The sequence below is a fragment of the Accipiter gentilis genome, chromosome 18, assembly GCF_929443795.1.
Source record: "Accipiter gentilis chromosome 18, bAccGen1.1, whole genome shotgun sequence".
NCBI lineage: Eukaryota > Metazoa > Chordata > Aves > Accipitriformes > Accipitridae > Astur > Astur gentilis.
Window position 1 is genome coordinate 20947598 of NC_064897.1, and position 21307 is coordinate 20968904.

General features: G+C 46.9%; 1 protein-coding gene across 6 annotated transcripts in view; it reads left to right on the plus strand.

Annotated features, from left to right (window-relative positions):
• The first annotated feature begins 1700 nt into the window (after window positions 1-1700).
• Window positions 1701-21307, plus strand: part of DENND2A (DENN domain containing 2A) — a 61537-nt gene continuing 41930 nt past the window's right edge. For 3 of the 6 annotated variants that reach the window (XR_007508683.1, XR_007508684.1, XM_049821739.1), the window contains exon 1: window positions 1701-1829. Coding sequence is in view for 1 of the 6 variants with exons in the window: in XM_049821739.1 (XP_049677696.1) it covers window positions 1717-1829 (113 nt within the window). In the remaining 5 variants the exon portion in view is untranslated. Of the gene's footprint in view, window positions 1830-14912; window positions 15176-21307 lie in introns of those variants that run through there. The other 3 variants (XR_007508687.1, XR_007508690.1, XR_007508688.1) reach the window with 2 other exon arrangements.

The window sequence follows — 21307 nt, forward strand, 5'->3', positions numbered from 1 at the left end:
TCCCGCCTCACAGATGGCAGCTGAGTCCTCTGAGGGGAAGCGTCTCCTCGGGTTCAGGCTATACCAGAGGAGGATGAGGGGCCGCTTCCCTCTTGTCGCCGGGCGCCCGCAGGGACGCGGATGCGTCCCTGCGGGCGCCCGGCGACAAGAGGGAAGCGGCCAGTGCTTGGAGGCCTTCACGTCTCCATCCGTTTTGACAGTTGAAGTGGGCTCTTGCCATCTTGGTTTGGAGCCTACCGGTGTGGTGGATCAAGCTACAGGTGACATGAGGGGGCTGGCACATGTGTGGTTACTTCAGCCATTGGAAGGTGGCAGCTGCCTCTCCTTTTTTTTCCCCGAAGCTGGTGATGACTTTTTTGTTCTTAAGCAAAAGCCAAGGCTTTCTAGTGGTAGCCTGGTGCTGGCAGGTGAAGTGTTGTGATCATTAGTGGTTTCCTTAGTGGGGTATTAATGAGTCAGTGCTTTGAGTAATAGAAGTATCTGGGGGCACATGATAGTGCATCACTGCTAATAAAAGCAATTAAAATTAAAAGCAAAAGCCTGCTGAGGTGATGATGGTGGTTCAGTAGAGCTAATGAGTCGTTTCATCTTTCAGGCTCGCTCTCAACCTCGGGCTTTCTGCTCCGCAGAAGGGCAGCTGATGGCAGTGCTGGGTCTCCTGCTTAGTCCTGAGTCAGCTGGCAATGTATTAACCTCATTCATAATTAGACAGCTACAGCAAATTGCTCATTTCCTTTGCAAAGGACACATGCCTTTTATAAATCAAAACTAATGCACCCGCTGCTGAGGATGCAGCTGATGACAACATCATCTGTCTCTCCCTTTTGGAAGCTTGTGTGTGTGTGTGACCGGAGCCCATCTAAGAGTGTGTTTTAGGGGACAGGCACCGCAAAGGTGATGCTGCAACCATTTGTTGGTTTTGCCATCACGGCTGTCCAGCAAAGCTACTGCCTCATGCAGGGAGCTGTGGCCTTTCACACTGGGAGTTTGGTTGGCTCCCAGCTTTAGGTGTGTGTCAGTAACTGTATACTTCTACTCAGAAGGAAAAAAAAAAAAATCCCTTTTCTGATATTTTTAATGTACCTCGGGGACCAAAAGCCTGTAGGAAGAATTAATCCACTGTCCAATCCGTATCTCTCCCTCGCTTTAACGGGTAGCTCAGATCTGACCAAACAAATCTCTGTACCAACAGGGAGCTGGATTACGGCCCTGCGCAGGTGAACGGATCAGCTGATGGAAATCCTTCCGCTGGCTTGAGGCTTTCCTGGCCAGCTGCTCTCCCGTGAAGCGTCTGCGAGCTGATCAGATGCCGCGACAGGTTCCTTCAGCAGCGGGAAGCTGTTGGGAGTAACCGGTGCTGGCTTGGTAGCAAGTAGGGACTTTCTGCTTTCCCTCGGGTATTTCTGTTTGTAACCGGAAAGGCGTCTTGCGCACCTCATCCCTTTTTTTCATTTCTGGCCCTGCCACCGGCAGTCCCCCCTCACCTCCGTGGAGCCCCCTTCCCCGCCGCGCACCCCCCGCCCCGGCATTGCCTGCCGTCCTACCGCCCGGAGTGGACGCCGGCTGGCCGGCAGCGCAGGACGCGGTATTCCCCTGGGGGAGGCGGGGGCGGTTGCCATGGCGGCGGGGCGGGGCGGGGCGGTGCTCCCGCCGGAGGGCGGCCGGGGCCGGGGCCGGTGCCGGCGGGGGGCGGCGGCAGGAGCGGCGCGGCGCTGCATGGCGCGGCGGGCGGGGAGCCCCCAGCCGCGCGTCCGCACGCCGCCAACCCGGCGCCGGGCGCCGCCGCCATGCCGGGACACGGCCCCCCACCCCCGCCGCCACCGAGGAAGGTAGGGGGGGAGCGCGGAGGGGGCCCGTGGCGGGGCCGGGGCAGTGGCAGCGCCGCGGCGTTACCGGGGGAGAGCGGGCAGAGGTGCCGGGAGGCAGCCTGCCGCCGTCTGCAGACCGCTCGTCTCCCGTGGCGGCGGTCGGGGCGCGGGGGATCGGTGCCGCTCCAAAAAATCTCTTAATTCTTTTTTTCCCTTCAGCCACCGAATGGGCTTTTTTTTCCCCCAGTACTGCGTTCGGCTGCAGAGACGGAAACCGGGGGGCGTGAGCCGAACCCCCCCCCCCTCACTCTCCCGGCCGCTGAGGGCTCCGCCGCTCGCCCGTCCCCCCCCTCCGTTTTCCCGCCGGGACGGGGAGGGCTCCTGCTCCCTCCGTCCCCGCCGGGTGCGGGTGGGCCAGGTCGGCTGCCGGAGGAGCTCTCCACCGCGGGAGGGTGGGAGAAGGGCCGACGGGACGTGGGGAGCTGCTGAAAAGCCGACCCAAGCGGTTCGGGAGCGACGGGGCGGAGGAGCAGAGGCAGCCCAGCCACCCAGCATGGGGCCTCTGGGTGAGCTCAGCCCTGCCTGGTCTCCGGCGACAAAAAAGACGAGGAAACGCAAATTCTTTGGGGGAAACCGGGGCCCTACTGGAGCGAGCAGCAGAGTCCTCCTCAGTTTCAGCAAAGCCCTGAATCCCTCTGTGATCGTAGTGCTGTATTTCTCTCTCTCTGTTCTGGATAGCCTGCTTTTCTCTTTACTTTGCCTTCAGCAGGAGGAAACGTCTGCACTTGGGTACAGCCTGTAGCTTAACAGGGTGGCATTTCTGACTCCTGTTTGGCATCCATGAGAATATTCACCTGTCCTGGGGAAGGAAATGCCAGCTTGCCTTCCCGCTGTGGTACTCAGGGATGATATGTGCTAATGGGTTAGGTATAGAGTTGGTGGAGGGGAACGGTGGTTGGGAAGGGAACAGAGAAGAATTTACAGCTGTCTGCTGCTGTGGTCCCAGGGTGTCAAATGGAAACTGTAGGGTAAACCGTGCAAGGTGTATTTGGGACACTTTCAGAGGATTTGATTTTATGAATCTCCAAGGAGCCTGGCTGTTGTTGCCCAGTGCTGGAAAAGGGATGGTCTAGCGGGGATTGAAGCTTTCTTACTGCTGGGGGCTGCACTGGAGCCTTGCAGGAGCAGGCCGTAAGTGCTAAGTACGGGGTGCTTAATCATGCTCTTCACAAGAGCACAGTTTGTTTCCTGGACAGGTCAGCAAGTTGCATGGGAGCTGTTCCTGACCCTGAGGTGTTCCCGGCCACTTGCCATTTAAGCAGGTTGTTGCTTTTGGAGAGTAGCATCTCCAGCCTGGAGCTCAGCTGGGAAGATAAGGTCAGGGGCAGAGGGATTTCCGTGAGGCTTTCATTTGCTACTGGGAGGGGAGCTGCTGGTGTTTCTGGTGGATTAAAAGGCTGTTTTCTGTGTTGGCTGCCACCTTACTGACCACTCATTCTTGGTGTGTGGTAGCAAAGTCCAATGAAGTGTGCTGGCTCCATTTCTGAACCATCAGAAAGGGAGTCGTTACTGCGTCCTGCCAGAGGAAAGGAATGCATTTCCTCGACCCTTGTGTTGTATTCTGAATTGTTGTCATCGTGGTAGTGTTTGTGGGGTTTGTTAGTTGTTGGTTTATGGGCTTTTTTTGTTTGGTTGTTTGGTTTTTTTTAAATAATCCAAACAGTGTTTCAGCATGTGAGAATGGGTACCTACCATGTTGGGACAGACTTGGAAACAACTGAAAATGCTAAGTATGGAAATGAGAGCAAAGCCACAAGATTTCCCAGGGTAATACAGCGCCTCTTTGAGAAACGGAAGAGAAAGCACTGAAAACAAAGGGCGTTGGAGCGACCCAGGATGTAAAAAGCAGGCTAAAGATTTATGGCTCAGCTGGGACCTCTCTTTGCCTGTGGGTGAGAAGGTCGTACACTGAAGCCTGGGTTGGCGTTTGGCATGTCCCTGTCCTGACAGTCCTTGCAGAAGTTGCTCCCTGTTCATCAGCTCAGATCCCCAAGCACAATACTTCTTGTAGACCGCAAGTGCATGTGCAGTGTCCCAAAGTGCTGCTTTTGGTAGCGTACGCAGCTCACTGCCTTGGGAAATCTTTTAGGACATTTTGTCTGCAGAGACAACCACGTGATGGTTTCTGTTCTCCAAAAACAAGAAGGCCATTTAGATCCTTTGTCAAGTGCTTACAATATGCTTGTCTTTCTCCCATGCCTGGTGTATTTATGTGTTAGAAATGTTCATTTTGACAAGGAGATGATAAATAAAGACCACATAAGCTGCAAGGCTGTGGTTTTCAGAGATGATCGTAATCTAGCAGGAGCTTTTCCATGGAGTTATTCTTAATATCAGCCATAATAACAAATTCATATGGACAGGAGTTAAAAACTCTGTTTTGCTGCGCACTCTGGGGGCACAGAGACAAATGCAGTCCTTGCCCCAAGTTTAAGAAATTTGCCAGTGAGATCTTCGTGCAACAGAGCCCGATGCTTAAACATGGAGAGATGCTGGGCATTTCAGAAGTGCCTGGTAAGTGTCGTTTTCTTTTGGATCCCCTTGAATGCATCATCCAAGGCAGCTGGTTCTCTCTTTCTTTTGTAGCACCTGACATTTATTTCCTGACTGGAACTGGGCTGAAGCTGCTCCTTCCTAAGTGGAGGCCAGACCAAGGGGAGAAAAGGCTCTGTAGTGCACCATTAAGCCCATGAGAGTGGAGAAGAACCTCTCTTAAGCTCTTGTTGAAGCTGGTTAATTGTGATGATCAGCTCTCTTAGGCATCCAGAACTGGGGTATAAGCTCTTTAGGGAAGCATTTTTTAGCGGAAGGATTTAAGTACTAGTGATACATCTGATGTGTCTGTTGGCAGGATCCCAAGAGCTGGCTGGAAGAGGCCTCTACTATGAAGGAAATGCTGAAATAGGACTTTTAATGAACTTGCATAGCAGTCCCTTAAGGACTGAGAAGACTCTCCACAGGGAAGAAGGGAGTGGGATATAGCTAGAAAGAAATTCCTTGTTGCATTCAAGTTCTGACAGTAAATGAGTGAGCTGAGTTTCGCCTAGATACAGCTCAAATAATGTTGTATCTGAGGAGTACTGAACTGCAAGCACCATTTTACCCAGGCAAGGCTGGAGAAGAGACAGTGTTTTCTTGATTATAGCTCTGAAGTGCAATGGAAAGGACAATAGCATGCTTATCTTGCTTCTGGGATTTTTCTCCATTTTTTACCTCTAAGCGGCTTTACCAACTACTGGAAAGGAAAGCAAAGGCTGAAATGTGTGAATATGCATGCCATTTGGTGGTGGTTTCAGCCCAGGTTTTAGTGAAGACCACTTTTGTTCTCAGTGTCTGTGCTCGGCTTTGTGTACACCATATGATTTAACTGCAGGCTCCTAGCTTCATGAAGGCTGTGCTTTTTGAAGGCTTCCACGGAGGCCTTGGGTGATCTTGAAGTTGGGTGCCTAAGACAAAGAAGCTAGAGTCCCTGGAGCTGCTAACTCTCTACAGCCTGGGTTTTCAACCGAGGGCCATGTGCTCTGTGAGGGCCAGGTGGAAGCCTGGCACAGAACAGGCTGAGGACCAGTTCAAGGTCTCTGTTGTCAGTATAGCACTAAAAGGCATCATCACTGTCTTACATAAGTAAATAGTTGAAGTCTTGTAGGTCAGTCCTATTTAAGATCTGTCCCAACCTTTACGTGGTTTGCCACCTAATTGGGTCAAAGTACTCTGTGTCTGTAGACATAGGACTGATGAGGCAAAAGTCATAAGGCCCCAGTCCCGTTCCTGATCGGAGCAATGGATACTTGCCTGCTGCTCATGTGAGTCTTCACCAGTTCATGTCTTTTAATGAGCCAGGAGCTCGATGCAAACTCACAGCATAGACCTGTGCACTGAAACACCTTTGGGGCTCTGCCATCATGATGGTCCTGTCCCTTCTGTGGCAAGATGACTCTGAACCATATAATATGGTTCCATCCCATTACCGTTGCAGTTGCCAACAGAGGTTGTGCTCTTGGGATAATCCTGGTGTGATGGCCAGGGTAATCCTATGCTGAAACCCCCTGGGTTTGTACTGCTCTGAGGTAAATATGTTGCTTAAACATTCAGTGATCAAATGTGGGGTGCCGCATGTGTGCGACAAAGACCCCCAAAAGGGGCCTCATGAGAAATCTTCCTTGCAACAAGTTTGAAATGCTAGGACTCCTTTCCTTAATGCAGATAACATATATTGAGAGCCTTATTTCTGTCTTTTTTTCAAATAGTACTGTCCCACAGTAAAGCTGAGGGGAAGCCAAGCATAGTTGGAAAGATAGAAACTAGAGAGAGTAATGTCCTGGTGGAATGAATGCTGTGAGTGCTGGTATAATCTTCATTCTTTATTTCAGTGCTTCTTCCCCTACCCAGGTTAGGGAAACCAGCTGCAGCTGGCATACTGTTAGTTCAAGGGAGTTAGCAGGGCAGATTCAATAGTTACAGTGCAGATTAAAGGTCAGTTTTTACTAATTAAACTTGTTACAAGTTATTAGATCTCTGAGGCCTTCTTGTACATTTTGGGTGAGGTCAGCACCCCATTGCTGGGACACTGCCAGCCAGGTTTGCTTGGGGTCCTTTTTTTAAAAAAATATTTGTCATGCGAATGAGAATTTGGCTTGAATGTTACCTGTTATCTTTATGTGCTGTTAAATGTGTCCTTTGCTGAACATGAGATACATCTGTGTTCGGAATCTGACAAGCAACTCGTGGGCGGTTGGGGTAAAGCCTTGGGTTGCTCATTGGGAGCAGGGGGGCCAGGAGAGGAGGTGGTTGCCCTGTGGCCAGGCTGCTGTGTTCAGCCCAGGCAGGAGTTGCTGGTCATCATCAGTTCCCCTGCGCTGCAGCCAAAGCTCTCGCTCAGCCCTGTGCTCCTGGGCTGGGAACTGGCAGTGTTTATGCAATGAAAGAGAGCAGAAGATGGCTTTTCCCGAGCACTGCCTTTGCCCATACATGTGCTGGCCCAGAGCCAGGATGGAAACTCTGTCCTCATGAGCAGAGAGGGGGAGATGGGAGGGGCGAGAGACTGAGAGGGGCCCAGAAGCAGAGGGAGTTAAAATAAAAACACCAACCCACACAGAGGAAAACCTCTAACAGATGGGCCTGGCTATCCCCTGGGTTCTTCACACAGTTGGCTTCACGTGCAGCGCTGACGAGGTCTCATCTAGGAGTATGGGTATGGGGCACGGATGATTTTGAGATGCGTGATGGAAGATCAGAGTAAAAGGCAAAAGGAAGGAAGCTAGACGGGTAAGTTAGTTGTTTGACTCTATCTGTGATGCCTGAAGTAGGATTTGTGAGTCGCTACTGGTGCTGTGCCACTAATAAGGCAGATGCTGCTGCATGAGCTGTTGGAGGGGCGTTACTTTGTTTTCAACTGTGGCATCCTTTTAACTGTGGCAAGTCTCCTCTCCTCTGTGCAATAGTATTGCTAATGCTGATGGAGGTTTGTTTCACTGGTCTTGTTCCTTCTAGCGCACACATAGCAGAGAGCTATCGATCTGGATTGAGACTAGTGTAAAGATAGGTTCTGCAATTAGATGCTGGCAGCTGCGTTTTCCTATGCTCAGCTCCTCATTAGGCATCATGGTAAGTAATCAGATTTGCTGAACAGTTCAGCACATGGGGTGCTGACCTTGCTTGGAAGGGTCTTGCCTTGGTTAGATATCTGTGCAGGAGGCTGTGCCTGGCAGAAAATCTGGTCTAAAGGAAGCAGTCAGAAAAGTTTGGCTCTGAGCTTGTTTTAAAATCTGGCCCAGACACTTCAAATGTTGAGAGTTGATGATGGTTAGGGGCAGCTCGAGTGGGGAAAGGTGCCACCTCACTTGGAAGAGTAGGAAAGAGTTCTGGGTGGGATCCTGCCAGGCACTGAGAGTCCTGATCCTGCAGATCCCTGAGAGCAGATGGCTCCTGACCAAGTTCAGGCACGTAAGTTATGTTTCCAGAAACTTACTGGGGACTCTGGCAATCCACCAGAGAGACTGTTCCAGGGGGCAAGGACTTACTACTCTTTGTAACCAGAATAATTTTAAATGGCTAGATGCTCTGTGTTTTAATTAAATTTTCCTTTGGGAATAAAAGTGGTGAAGTGTTTCTGTGATCCTGCTACACTTAATTATTCTGTACAGTGCCCCCAGTTTGGCAAATCGTTTAAGCAGACGTGTAGGTCTAAGCACGTGCTTAAATCCAGAGCACTTTGGCTCCCAGTGCAGTACCTCATTCCTGCTCAGGGAAGTTTGGACTGGACTTCATGCAATCTAATTGAAGATAGTGGGCTTTAAGCATAGGCTTAAAATTAAACACCTGCTTAGGTGTTTTCCTCATCACAAGTGGTCTCTCACACACCCAGTTGTATTCTGTAGAATCATTTTACATTAGCGATATCCTTGAACATTGCTTTCCTCTTAATATCCTGCGAGACTTCTTGCCAAGTGCTTGCTGACAAGCTGTGTTACTGTGAGCAGTTCAGGTGAGATGCTGTCACAGCCCTGGTATTTTGCTAGCATTGTGAATAGGCATGCATATGTGAATGATTAAATCAACTCATCAGGGTGTCATCTGGAGAGGAACAAATGCTGAGCTTGCTTTGCAGGCGGGGGGGGGGGGGGGGGGGGGGGGAGGGATGAGATCCCCCTCTGTATTTTTTTGCTGAAAGCTTTTTCCCTCTGCAGATGTGCAGCTGCTGTAGTTCTTTGCCAAAAGCTGGCCGTGACTTTCAGAGCTGAGGAACGTGCACACATCTGTTTGCAGAGGAGAGCAGTGAAGGGGCTCTGGTCCCCTGTCCTAGGGGATTATGATCTCGTGATAGATAGTGCTGGCTGTCATGGAGGGAAATGGCAAATTTCACAGGGCACTGTAAAGGCCCTGCATAAATATGAGTTTGCTTGCCAGTGTCAGCCAAACTCCACCTTGCTAAATTAAAAAGGAAAGCTTCCAGAAACTTTTCAGACTATTGGAGCTTTTTCTTTAAAAATGTTAAGACTCCCCCACCCCTGAAGATGGGTATATTATCCACATACAAAAATACACAGTGTTTCAGCTGCAGAGTGTGATGTGAATATAGGCTTCACATTTTCTTTTAGGTAAGAGTCATGTCTTTGGTTATTCAGACCTTGGAGTGGCATACTAACAAAGGGAAATAAATGCCTCTTACTAAAATCGAGATGGGTGTCTTCTCCAGTGCATGTAGCACTTCAGAAATCAACAATGGGGCCAAAACCAGACCCTGAGGCATCCTCCACAGTCTACTGAAGTCCATGGGAGGTTTTGTGTGAATTCAGTGAGATTGGGACCGTGCTGTAATTGAGAATCTGTTTTTCCCTGCCTTGGCATGCTGCGCTGTATGTGTGGTAATCTGTAGTCAAATTCTGCAAGCGAATTTCTTACTGAAAAGAGATGTATAAGGTATTGAGCTTTTTCCAGATGATGTAAGAAACCCTGATCTAACTGGCTGCCATTTTTCAGCTTTGTCAAACTCTGAGAGAGGCCTGAGAGATTTCCTACTGGGAAACCAATACGTGGTAACTGGTTTTTGCATCAGATTTCTGTCTCTGTCCCCTAAGATTACTATGAGTGACTCCAAGTTGAAGTTTTGCCATGGTGTCACCTCTCACAACAGACCTGTACTTGTGTTGGTGAAGGATAGTGACGGCTATTACTACTTGGTCTGTGCTACAGCTTGCCCCATCAGTATCCTCTTGTTTGCACAGTAGGAAACTTTCCTTGTAGGATGATTTAGTGTACACAAATTCAGTGTGAAACCAAGGTTTCCCCTATTACATTCCTCCACTAGTCAGAGAAAGACACTTTTGGGTGTGTTTCAAGGAAAAATAGGATCGCCTCTAAAAGGCACAAATTTTTGAACTAACATTCTGACCTGTAGTATATTGTTTCATGTCCCACTTGCTTAATGTTTGCTTTTGTGGGGTAAAATTATTTTTCTGATCCAAAGGAATCTGGAAACATTATCAGAAACAGAGGACTTGCCCTGTCAGAGCAGTGAGGGACTTCAACTCTGACCAGCAATCACTGCAAGAATAAAAATTCTAGCTTTTCTGTGCTTCAGACCAAACTATTCACGTACACCAATCCCAGTCCCTCTGCTCCTTCATGCTCAAGGCAGCCTTCCATTAGATTTTTATTATTATTACTGTTAGTAGAATAGAATAGACTATTTCAGTTGGAAGGGACCTACAATGATCATCTAGTCCCACTGCCTGACCAGTTCAGGGCTGACCAAAAGTTAAAGCAGGTTGTTAAGGACATTGTCCAAATGCCTCTTAAATACTGACAGGCTTCGAGCATCGACCACCTCCAGAGTGTTTGATAACCTTCTCGGTAAGGAAATGCTTCCTAATGTCAAGTCTGAACCTCCTCTGGTGCAGCTTTGAACCATTCCCGCGCATCCTGGCACTGGATCTCAGGGAGAAAAGATCAGCACCTCCCTCTCTGCTTCCCCCCCAGGAAGCTGCAGAGAGCAAGGAGGTCACCCCTCAGCCTCCTTTTCCCCAAACTAGACAAGCCCAAATGACAATGTGCCTTCCAGCCCTTTCACCAGCTTTGTTGCCCTCCTCTGGGCACATTCATGAGTAGTGTTTTATTTTTACTTCAGGCTCCTGGTAAGGATCTGTTTTTTGAAAAATCAAACCTGACCTTGCATTACATTGATTTTTCTTTCTTTCTGTTGTTGAGTAAAAAGAAATTTTCAAAAAAGCCTGGAAACAGGTAGTCACCAACCCATTCTTTTTTGCTGAAGGACTTAAGAAGTTCAGCCATCTCGCTGTCTCTGTTGCACACGTAACTTTTTTTTTTTTTTAATCGTGAACATTATTTTGCGATAGACGAGATTTTTGTGTGACTTGCCATTAAATCCTTGAATGCGGAATTAAGCAGAAAATTGTATAATGCAACTTTTCATAAGCAGTTGTTTCACAGAGTCAGCATAACTTGGCGAAACACTGATGAAGCACAGTGAGATATATGTGGTGAGATCACCAGAAAAACAAGGTGGTGTCAACTGTCATTGCTGCATTAACTTTAGCTGAGCAATGACCTGGAAGTGAGGTTCAGGGCTTTTTGGTGCTTTGGAGGAAAATTCTGTGGTATTTCTTTTTCAGTTTTGTGGTTGAATAAAAAAAAATGATGTAAATAACTACTTGGAGAAAGGTGACAGGGTAGCCCCGTCTCTTCCCTTTCCTCCTTTTTTCCCTTCCAAAAAAAAAAGTGGTGGGAAGGAGGGGAAGCCTAAACAAAGTGTTTCAGCTCCTTGTGAAGGGAAGGTACGCACAGAGACGCACACATGCTGGGTAATGTCGTTTCACAATAAAGAACCTGAGTCTTGTAAGCTTCCTTCAGATTACATCAAACATTTTCTTGCAAGTTTCTCTCTCTGTTGGGGTTGGTTGGGGTTTTCTTTGGCATACTGAATTTAGATCAAACTTGGCAAAGATTATTTCAGTTGATCAGAAACCGTAAGTAATTTACTCATCCAGCAACACTCAAACTTGTTTGTGTTTTATGCAAATTGAATTGCTGAGACCATGCAGCTGTATTTCAGGTATGTGAGTGCCTCTTGCCCAGATAAGTTAGTTTCTAGACCCTTTGTGATCAGGTGAGAGAAACAGGCACTTTTACAGCACAGTTCAGAGTTTGTGAGATGCTTTACCTCGGGGAGAGAGAGTACTTCTAGAGCAAAAATTACCCTGAGAGTATCAAAGAGGCTAAAAGAGTAGCTCACGTGGACATCAAGAGTTAGCTGAGAAGGGTTGGCCCATTGTTCCAGTTTAGTTCCTGCATAAAAAATTATGTTAATCTGAGGTATCTGGGAGCATATTTGCCATATAAACTGTTTGCTCTTATCTCAGTGTACAATATTTTCAAAAGTCAGTCTTGCCAAACGTAGGACCTGAGGCAGGACTGAATTCTTATTCATCATCATTTTTACCTGTCATCAAAAGTCAGATTCCTGTGAAGGAAGTCTAAAGAAAAGTGATTTCTTCGTTTTATATGATAACTGTATTTACAAACACTATACATCTCTAATATTCTTTTTTTGCTTAGGAAGGCATATAAGCAAAGATAACTTCTTGCTAACCTATTTCTAGAGCCAAAATTTCTCCTCTGTCTTACTTTTTATTAGGAATGCAGTGGACCCACTTGGAGAAGTGGGTGACAGATTTTTATTAAGTAAATGCTATCCAGTCTGAATGTTTGAGTTACTACATGTGGAAGAGATGGGAAGAAGAATGCCTACTTGAATGCCAAACATTTTTCTTACCAGCCAAAAAGTAAATCAAGTATAGCATTACATAAGCTTTTCTTGCACCTCTTCTAATAGGAGAAAGGGAATTTCCCCTAAAAGATCGAGTTTAGGTTTAGTTTGCCAGTAATGTCTGTAGACATTCTCTTTTTAATAAAGGAAATCTAGTTGTTATCAAAAGATCCATTGTGTTCAGCCATGGATCATTGAAGCAACGTAGTGCAGCTTCTGCCTTTGCATAAAGAAGGCGGTTCTGGTGAGGAGTATCTAACTGGCCTGTTCACAGGCTATCTAATCTAGAGAACATGTGCATTTGTTAAAATCACCATCCTCTGTGGGAGAAAAGCATTTAGGGACAGCCTCTTTCCTAAGCCAGACCTTTAGAGCTGAGTGTGTAATACAGGTATTTTTGGCGCAGGGGTGGTGGGAACTTCACAGAGGAACCTGCATATCATCAGGGTGTTGTACCAGGTAGGTCACCGGTCTCCTAATGCTGGTCATCTACTGTGGGAAACCTCATTTCTCACCCTGCAGGAAAAGTTTGTATCTTTTTAACATGGCATGAGAACCTGTAAGACTTGTCCCCTCCGGAGAGGTTTTATGGACTTGAGCTGAGGGACGCTGCTTGGGTTTCTGTAGGTAGACCTGTGTTGGTGAGGAGCAGAAATGAGGTGAATGTGGAGGGTTTGGTGGGTGAAATGCAAACCACACCATAATCACTAGACTCAAATCAATACCTTCAGTACAGCTAGGATTTTGCCTTGCATTGCACTGGAAACAAGATGTTTATGAGCATTTAAGATGAAAGGGGATGATGTTTATTAAATAGTTCCGGGGACAGAGCCTTCCACAAAGGGTTTGACTCCAGAAGACTCCTACTTTGATATTTCTAGGTCCTGTAAAATGTGCCCTTGTGAAATGCATTCAGTGCTGGCTGCTTTGTAGTAATGAGTTTTTCCTATGCACAATAAACAGTACCGGGGCCCAGTCCAGGACAACATTCAAACATCTTGGGTGGAGTATGCCCTTGTGGTTACCCTGGAATACAAAACTTGGATGCATGTTCTGTGGGTTGGAAGCTTCTGTAAGAATAGCTCTGCTTTGGTTGCGAGATAAGGGCTCGATGGAGGAAATTGTACATGGGTGCTCTGCTTCTGCTCTGTTACCAAACAGTTTGATGTATATGAAAGTAAACAATGGAAGTTTAAGTCCTCTAGAGTACGTATTGCCATTAGCACGTCCCTTGGAAGAGAGTAGTGAACAATACGTGCTTGTTTGATAACTCTCCAGTGTCTAGGTTTTCTGCCATGAGAAACCCAAAGCAAAGAGAAAACCCAAATCTCCTGTATAAATGCTTTCAGTATTTCTTAGTTTGGGGTTTTTTTTGTTTGTTTGTTTGTTTGTTTTTTAAATTTAGTTATGAATAACTTTAAGCTTTTCAAAAAATTGTGCCCTGATATCTCTGAAAGTGGAATGAAATTGGGAAGAAAATATTTTCTTTTTCTAATAGTGAGAGTTTACAGCACTTGTTAGTATTTGCCAAGGCAGCCTTGCTGGTAGATTCATGGCCTCCCTAATAGCTTCCACTGAACCGTTGAAGTTTGTTAGGCACTACGGAATTACTAGGGACAAAAGACCATGGAAATGTGTTAGGGATAGCACAATTATGTATCTTGTTTTAGCAGCCATTTTTTACTGCTTGCTTGTTGGTCAGTTGGGGAAAGGTAAAAAATATCTTTTAGGGCGGAAAAGGCACCTAATAATAATAATGTTTTGAAAGGGATTTTTTTTGCAGTTTTGGGGGGGTTTGGCTTGTTTTCCACAGAGAAAATGAGAGTGAATTCTCTCTTTTACAGTAATTAATGACAGGTTATCATAGGATAATCCAGGTTGGAAGGGATTGCAGGAGGTCTCTACTCCAGCCTCCTGCTCAAAGAGGTTCAGGTCTGAGCTCAGACCAGGTTGCTCAGGGCTTTGTCTGATTGGGTCTTGAAAACCACCAGTAATGGAGACAGCAGGGCTGTTCCAGAGCTGTATTAACCTCGTGGTGAAAAAAATTTTTCCTTATATCAAGTCTCTACGTTGTTTCCACTTGTTCCCGTTGTTTCTCATCCAGCCAAGAGAGAAGCAGCCAAGGAATTTGCTTCAGGTCACACACTGCTACACCAATGATTTTGTTTTTATGAGAAGTAGAATATTTTAAAAGTCATGACAGAATGTGGAAACCTGAGTCTCATTTCTGAAAGGGATTGGGGTGCGTGGGTGGCAGTCCAGATCTGACCTGGACATGCTTAGGTGCAGAGCATCACTGGGTCAGTCTGTCCATCTTCCGAGCCACCAGGACATGAGGAAGCTCTTTAGACCATGTCTGGATTAATCAGTTCTTCTGGAAGTGCTTTTTTCAGGACTGTGACCCATTATCTCCCATGTTAGCAAGTTTTGCCGTCTCTGTGGAGCTGGATCTGGCACCTGGTAAGTGCCAGAGTTTGCAAGCTATGTAGGTGCATGAAGATGCAGAAAGATATTCTCTTAATTTTCCCAGCAATACCTAGACTACGTCTCCTGTTGCAATCAGTAAAAAAGGAATGCATGCTTACAGTTATTTTAAAATGTTAGCCGCTTTTACAATGTTTGTTTAAAAAAAAAATCTGACCCTCAGTGGGTTTTGAAAATGGGTCTTAAACTTCAAAGTCGTGTAGTCGCTTCTGAAAATTTTACTTTTATTTATTTTGTTTATTTATTTCCCCAGGGCTTTTCTGCCACAAAGGTGGCAGAAGAATGTGCCAGCAAGCCATCGTGGTGTCTTACCAGCATTTTTGCCTGACGCTACCAGAAGAGGAGATCTTTTTTCCCTCCTGTTACACAGTTTTCTTTTATGGTCAGAAGCTGTACCAAAGCCCATGGGGGAGAATGTACGGATGGTTATATGCAATAGATTTGCTCCTTACACTCTACCCTTGTCTGGTGGCTCAGGGAGCCAAAGAGCAAAGGGTCCTACCTCAAGCCGTTTTGCGCTCAGGTTGCTAAATGCCAGGTTAGTGACGGGGCATGGGCAGACAAGCAACATGGTGATGTGAGTTGATTTTCTGTTTGTGTTGCTTTCTTGTCCGGGGGTGCCAGTGTCAGCGCAGGGGGAAACCCTTGTGTTTCCCCAGGCCATTGCCGAGCCTCTTCCGTGGTTCCTGCGCTTGGAATCACCCTAGGAGGGAGAGGCTATCGAACCACATGTGAGAGTGAAAGGGGTGGAGGAGGAAGAGCGATTTTCCCTAGGATTTGGGGGTTTTGGTGAGGGGTTTTTTCCCCACTTTTATTGGCCGGGAGTGCAATGACCGCTTAACCACATGGACGGGGCTCGCTCCCTCCCCCACGCTTCCTCTCCCTGGCAGAGCACAGGCTCTCAGATTTCCTCCCAGCGCGGGCGGATGGCGGCTCTCAACTACATTCCTCTTAGTACAAAAGAAAAGGAAAAACTGCTCTCCACACGGGCAGATGGCCGACTGTTTCCTGGCAGCTCCGCTCCAATGTCCTTTTTCCTATTGTCCTGACAAACACACGCACACATGCACGCACACACCCACAGAGAGCAGCTTTCCTCCTGGAAAAATAAATAAATGTAAGCCCTCTTTGCAGAGGTTTTTCTTCTTTGGAGCTGTGCAAGTTTCCTCCTCGTGATGGGTAAATCTTTGGCGGCTCATGTGCTGCCTGGCCCTACTCTCTGCTGAGGAAGGTTGAACGAGGGGATGGTGTGCTGCTCTGTGGTTGAAAGATTTCGATAAGGAGTAAGATCTGCGATAAGCAGATTCTGCATTTGTGATGGCCGAGATGTGGGAGAGTGAGGGTGGGAGGAAAGAGGAGCTTGAGCGAGGCAGGGGGAAGCAGGGTCTCCAGAACCAAACAGCAATCTACAGGTGGCTTTTTGCTCGAGCTCAGAAGGTGATGCTTAATAGAGACAGACTGTAGTGGCAGCTCCGGAAGGTCTCCTGGAGCATGCAGCTACCAACGTTCTACAGATGGTGCCCCAAGGTTGTAGTGATGGACACTTCAGGAAGCTGTGTGCTAAATCCTCATCAGGAGGGGCAAGAGTCAGCATCCTGCAGGGTGAAGGCCACCAAAGAAGAGATTTGCTGAGGGTCCGTTTGTCTTCCCCAATGATAACTTATTTTGGAAGAAGTTGAGGTTCTTTGTTTTAATGCTCTCATTTCCTTTCTGAATGTGAGACAATTTGTCTTCCTGCCAGGAAACTCTTTGCAGAGTTGCTCCTCAAAGGGACCTTTTTGGGTCCCGTTTGTGCTAGAATAGCAGAGGTTATCTGACCACATCGAAAATGAATTCCAGTATGGCTCATGAGCTGAACACTATATTTTAGTGGCAGGTTGTTTCCTATGCTGTCAAATGTTTGGGTTTCTTATAAGCATAATAATAACCCTGAATTCTTTCCAATTCTTTTTACACTAGAAGTGATTTACTGTTGTAGTAGGACTGGTATATTTGTAACACAGCATTTCTATCACAGGAGAGAAGGTATCTACACCAACTGGCTACACTGGTAGAAATGCGTATTTGCCAATGTAGTTTTGTCTTTGTTGGGGACTGAAGCCAGTTCCACTGCATCTGCTAGGAATCCTGTCTTGGTGTGGCTGATAGACAGTTCTGCTGGCAAATGTGTGCTTGTGTAAATCTGGTCCATATTTCTTTTGTTTTATTCCATATTGACTACAGTTGTCTTGTATGTGGGTAGTTTCAAAGCCAAAGAAAACAGGTATGAAACGCTGGCTCCACTGATGTCATCAGCAAGCTCGTGTTCGCTTCAGTAACACAGGATTCACTGCTAATGTCTTCTTCAGCCTTGGCTTAAAGGAACTGAATTTTCATTTATTAGGCTGCGAAGCATAAGTAAATATTATCCCACTTTGAAAGGGACTGAGCAGCCCCACTGTGTGCACACATGCGCTAATGAAAGATCTAAACCACAAGGAGATGATCTAGTATTGCCAAGAACCGTCACAGAAGAGCTGTCCTCTACTCCTGCCTTCACTTTCCAGGGTCTTTGTTTCTCCATCTGGAATTACATTTTTAAAAAATCTTTTGTTCATGACTTCCTTGTAGAAAGCTTAGCCTGAAACACGTCATTCCACTAAAGATTGTAATTAGACTACATTTTAGCAGCCAGATTGGGAAATACTGAATCTCTTCCTTCCCTTTGAATTTTTTCTTAATATTTGTTAACCTACCTGCAGGAGTGAAGACTTAGCATGTCTCTAAGCAGTAATACAAACCATATTTGGCACCAGAAAGAAAAACAGTTTTTACCTTCTATACATGCAGGATTTAACTGTGCTTGTGAGCAGTGAATTAGAAAAAGAGCATTGCTGTTTTGTTTGATATGGTCATGTAACATCCCACCGCTAACCCTGGAAATGCTGTGTTTTCCAGCTGAGGGTGTGGTTGCCTGAAGGAAACTGGAGGGATGTCGGATACCCTTTGAGTTGTTGAACGTTTTTTCTGTTTGTTATGTGTTTAGAGGGAGGAACAAAGGGAAAATAAGACAATGGGAAATGTGGGACAAGCTTAATAACAGTGGGTGCAACGAGCCCCACCTTTAACAGAAGACAATTCACATTGTGAGACCCTGGTTTTGATTTCTGTCTTCAGGTCAATTTGTTTTGTTTCAGTCTGCAGTTTTCCATGCTGAGCATTGCCTCTGGCTGAATTACTTTTGAAAGCCTTCAGCCAAAATGTTTCAGCTGTTTCAAAGAGTGAAGCTAGGGGATAAAAATGTGCTGTTTCCCCTGTGTTAGAAAGTACATCAGGTTTTTCTTTTGCTAAGACTAATCTTACACTTTGAAACAGAAGTGTTAAATGCTGTTTGGACCAGGAATTTGTCCTTTGCCACTTCTGCGTCATGTCAACTTAACTTCTCCAAGGCTCTGTGGGAAGAAATTTCATCTGGAACATGGTCGGCAGAGGTTTTTATTTTTGGTAGCCACAATCTTCAGTAGTTAGCTTGTTCCCGAATGTGCCCTCCTTACAGCTCCCTGTGCCAGGCAGGTGATGCTGGTGCTATCCCTGTGGAGCTTGACTACAACCTTCAGCAATGGGTGGTGGAGGAAAGTAACGGACAGGAGGTGAGAGTAGTTTCTCAAGGGTCCAGCTGCTTTACTACAGACCAGGGATGGCCTAAGGATGCAACTGAGACCCAGGGTGACCCACCAATATTGCCCACAGCAGGTCCTGCTGGCTCCCCTCTTCTTGTTGCCGAGGGTTAGCTTCTTTCCAAGCAGAGCCTTGTTGCCAGCCCAGTCCTAACACTGGTCCTATAATAAAGCCCCAACCTGGGAGTCATATGAGGATGGATACATGCCATCTGCAGTTCAGAGCCAAAGGCTGGCCACCTAACTGGTGGTACAGAATACGTTGCTGGGGTTTGGTAGGATCTCTTTGTAAATCTCTGCCCAGGAACAGTGGACTAGACTACCAGGAGTTTGTTTCTCCTGCACCATTGATTATCCTGCTGGCACCATAGCAGAAAAGAAGCAAAACCAATTTAATTTACTAGTATCCAGAAGAGGCAAAGCCTGGACTAGGAAGGAAGAAAGAAAGGAAAAGATCCTCAGTCCTAGTCAAGGTCAATGATTTGGAAATAAAGATGCAGTCATTCTGCTTCTAAAGAAATAACTGCTACACTGTGCATGCTGGGTGTGCAATGAGGGAGAGGTGTGGGATCCACTTAGGATGTTGACAGTGGAAATCCACATATGGAGTCCAATGTTTTCAATGCAGACTATCCACATAGGGCAAGTTGTCTCAGATAAGCACTGTGGATATGCAGAAGCTGTATCCAGGATTTCAGGATGTTTGGTAGCCAGCAGAGAGCTGTAGTGGATAAAACCTGGGGAAATATGCAAGCTCCTCAAGTTCTGCCCTCTAAGGGTGGGCAGAAAGGAGGTGCTCAAGCCAATCTGATGTCAGTGGCTTTGTTTTGGTGATACCAGGCCTGGGGGCAGGTAGAAAAAAAAACAAAAACAACCAAACTGGAAACTGTAGGGAAGCAGTTTTTAAGGTAGCAGATTGAGTGGTGGAGGCTTCCTGAGGCTGGAAGTGTGGAGGGGAGGCTGCTTCTGCTAGAGCAGGGAGGTAGGATGGCAGTGGGCAATGAAAACTAAGGCAGGGCTAAGGGCTGGGATGATCTGGGAGAGCCTGTAGTTTGGGCAGGGAGGGGGAAGTAAGTGGAGGAAGAGTCTGCAGCTACAAGCCATGATAGAAAGTCCTTAGGGTGGAAGGAAGGTATTTGGACAAGCTATGGGTAGAGAAGGACTGGCTAAGCAATGATTTGAGGGGACAAGTCTGGAAAGAGAGGAATACAGGGAAGTGGTGATCGGGGGGCAGGGAGAGCCTGGCTGGGACAGCTGATAGTGAGTGTGAAACTAGCGGTGGGTGAAGAAACTGGGACTTGAATCACGACCTTGGAGAGCTAGACCTAGGCTATCTGGGCAAGGGGAGACCTGAGAAGCATGGACTGGTATTGAGTAGGTGAGGAAGATGGTATGTAACAAGGATCTAGTGTGAGGACATGAGAGGACAGAGGTGGGGGCAGATCAGAGAACTTTTTTGCAAGATGGGATCAAACTTAAAAATAACTGTCCGGCTTGACTGGGTGGTCACAGTCATCCGTTTGGTGTGTCTGTGATCTCCTTCAGTGCAACAGAGGCGACCTGCTCTGCAGGTAAATCTGGTAGCAAGTGAAATGGGTGTCTGCAGGGGTTCCTTGCTTAATTTGCCAGGTAATGAAGGAGTTGCTAGGAACCTCCTCATCTGCCCTTCCCAGAGCTCGCTGCCATGTCAGACAAACCCTGAAAGCGGAGGTTTGCCAGCTGCAGCCAGCTGTGCGTTCCATGGCCTGGGTGCCAGACATGGGGCTGGCCCCGTGGCTGCTTGTGAAGGCAGCGGGGCTTGCACTTGTAACAGTGAAGAATCAAGTCTTGCTCGCCCTTGTACTAAGAGCAAATTGTAGTTTTGCCTGTAGTCTGTGCAACCCAGTTTGCCATTTATATGGTTATACAGTGAGCAGCAAATGTCCTTGAAGGGAAGCAGTGAGGAGAAAGCAAAATCTTCAGTGACTCTTTCCCATCAATATGATTTCATCCCTTCCCTGTGCTTCAGTGCTCATCAGGTGTTCCATGACAGGTGACTGATGTCACTATCTGAGCAGAAAACTTTTTGCTTTTCCCCCCTTTTATTTCTTTTCTGTTTTAGTGAGTTGAACTAGCTAGCTTGCTAGCCCTTGCAAGCTCAGAAAGGACTTTATAAGCACTGAAGCTGACACAAAGGAAGCAGGAGCAAGAAGGGAGGAAAGAGTAGGCACACCCTTAGTCAATGGCAACTGTTAGATCTGATCAGGCATGTCCTTTACCAAGGACAGGGATGAGACCGCATTGCCGGCAGTCAAGGCAGGAGCAGGGGCCCAGGGAGAGGGAGAAGCAGAGCAGTCCCTTTAACCATAGTAATCCTTTAAATCAGGCTAGTGACATGTAAGTGGGCAGAGTTTGTTCTGTGGACTTAGAGAGGGAGAAGGTCAGTAGAACGAATTCTATCATAAAATTAAAGACATATCATAACACACAACACAGCTTTTCTGTGTACGGCCTGAATGCCGACACTGTGAGTTTCTGCATTCCTTGCGTTGCAGCTTTGTTCCTCTGACACAGGGTGCATGCACGAAGAGAGAGGTTGTGGTATGTCAATTCCACTTGGGGTTTTTGAAAATAGTTTGTTCTGACACATGGGATTCTCCTGACCCCTGTGTAAGTCCTGTGGTATAAGATATGATAAATCAAAGGGAAAAGTTAGGACAAGTGGGGCAAGGGGGGTAGGAAGCTGTGTGGGATCTGGTTCTAAAAGATATTGTAGGAGCATATCGCTTCCCAGTCATTGGTCCTTCATGGATATGTTTACATAAGTTTATCCTCCTTTTTTTCTTTAATAAATGACTTGAGCCTGACTATCTACAATTAGGATCCCATTACGAGTGTGATTAACTGAATGATCCTGCTGTTAGTGTCTTTAGTCTCCATGGCCAGGAGGAGACTCAGGTGGCCAGGACAATCGGTGCCTGCAAAGAGGTGACAGCTCCGCTTGCCCCAAACTAACTGTGCCCAGCACAGGATGG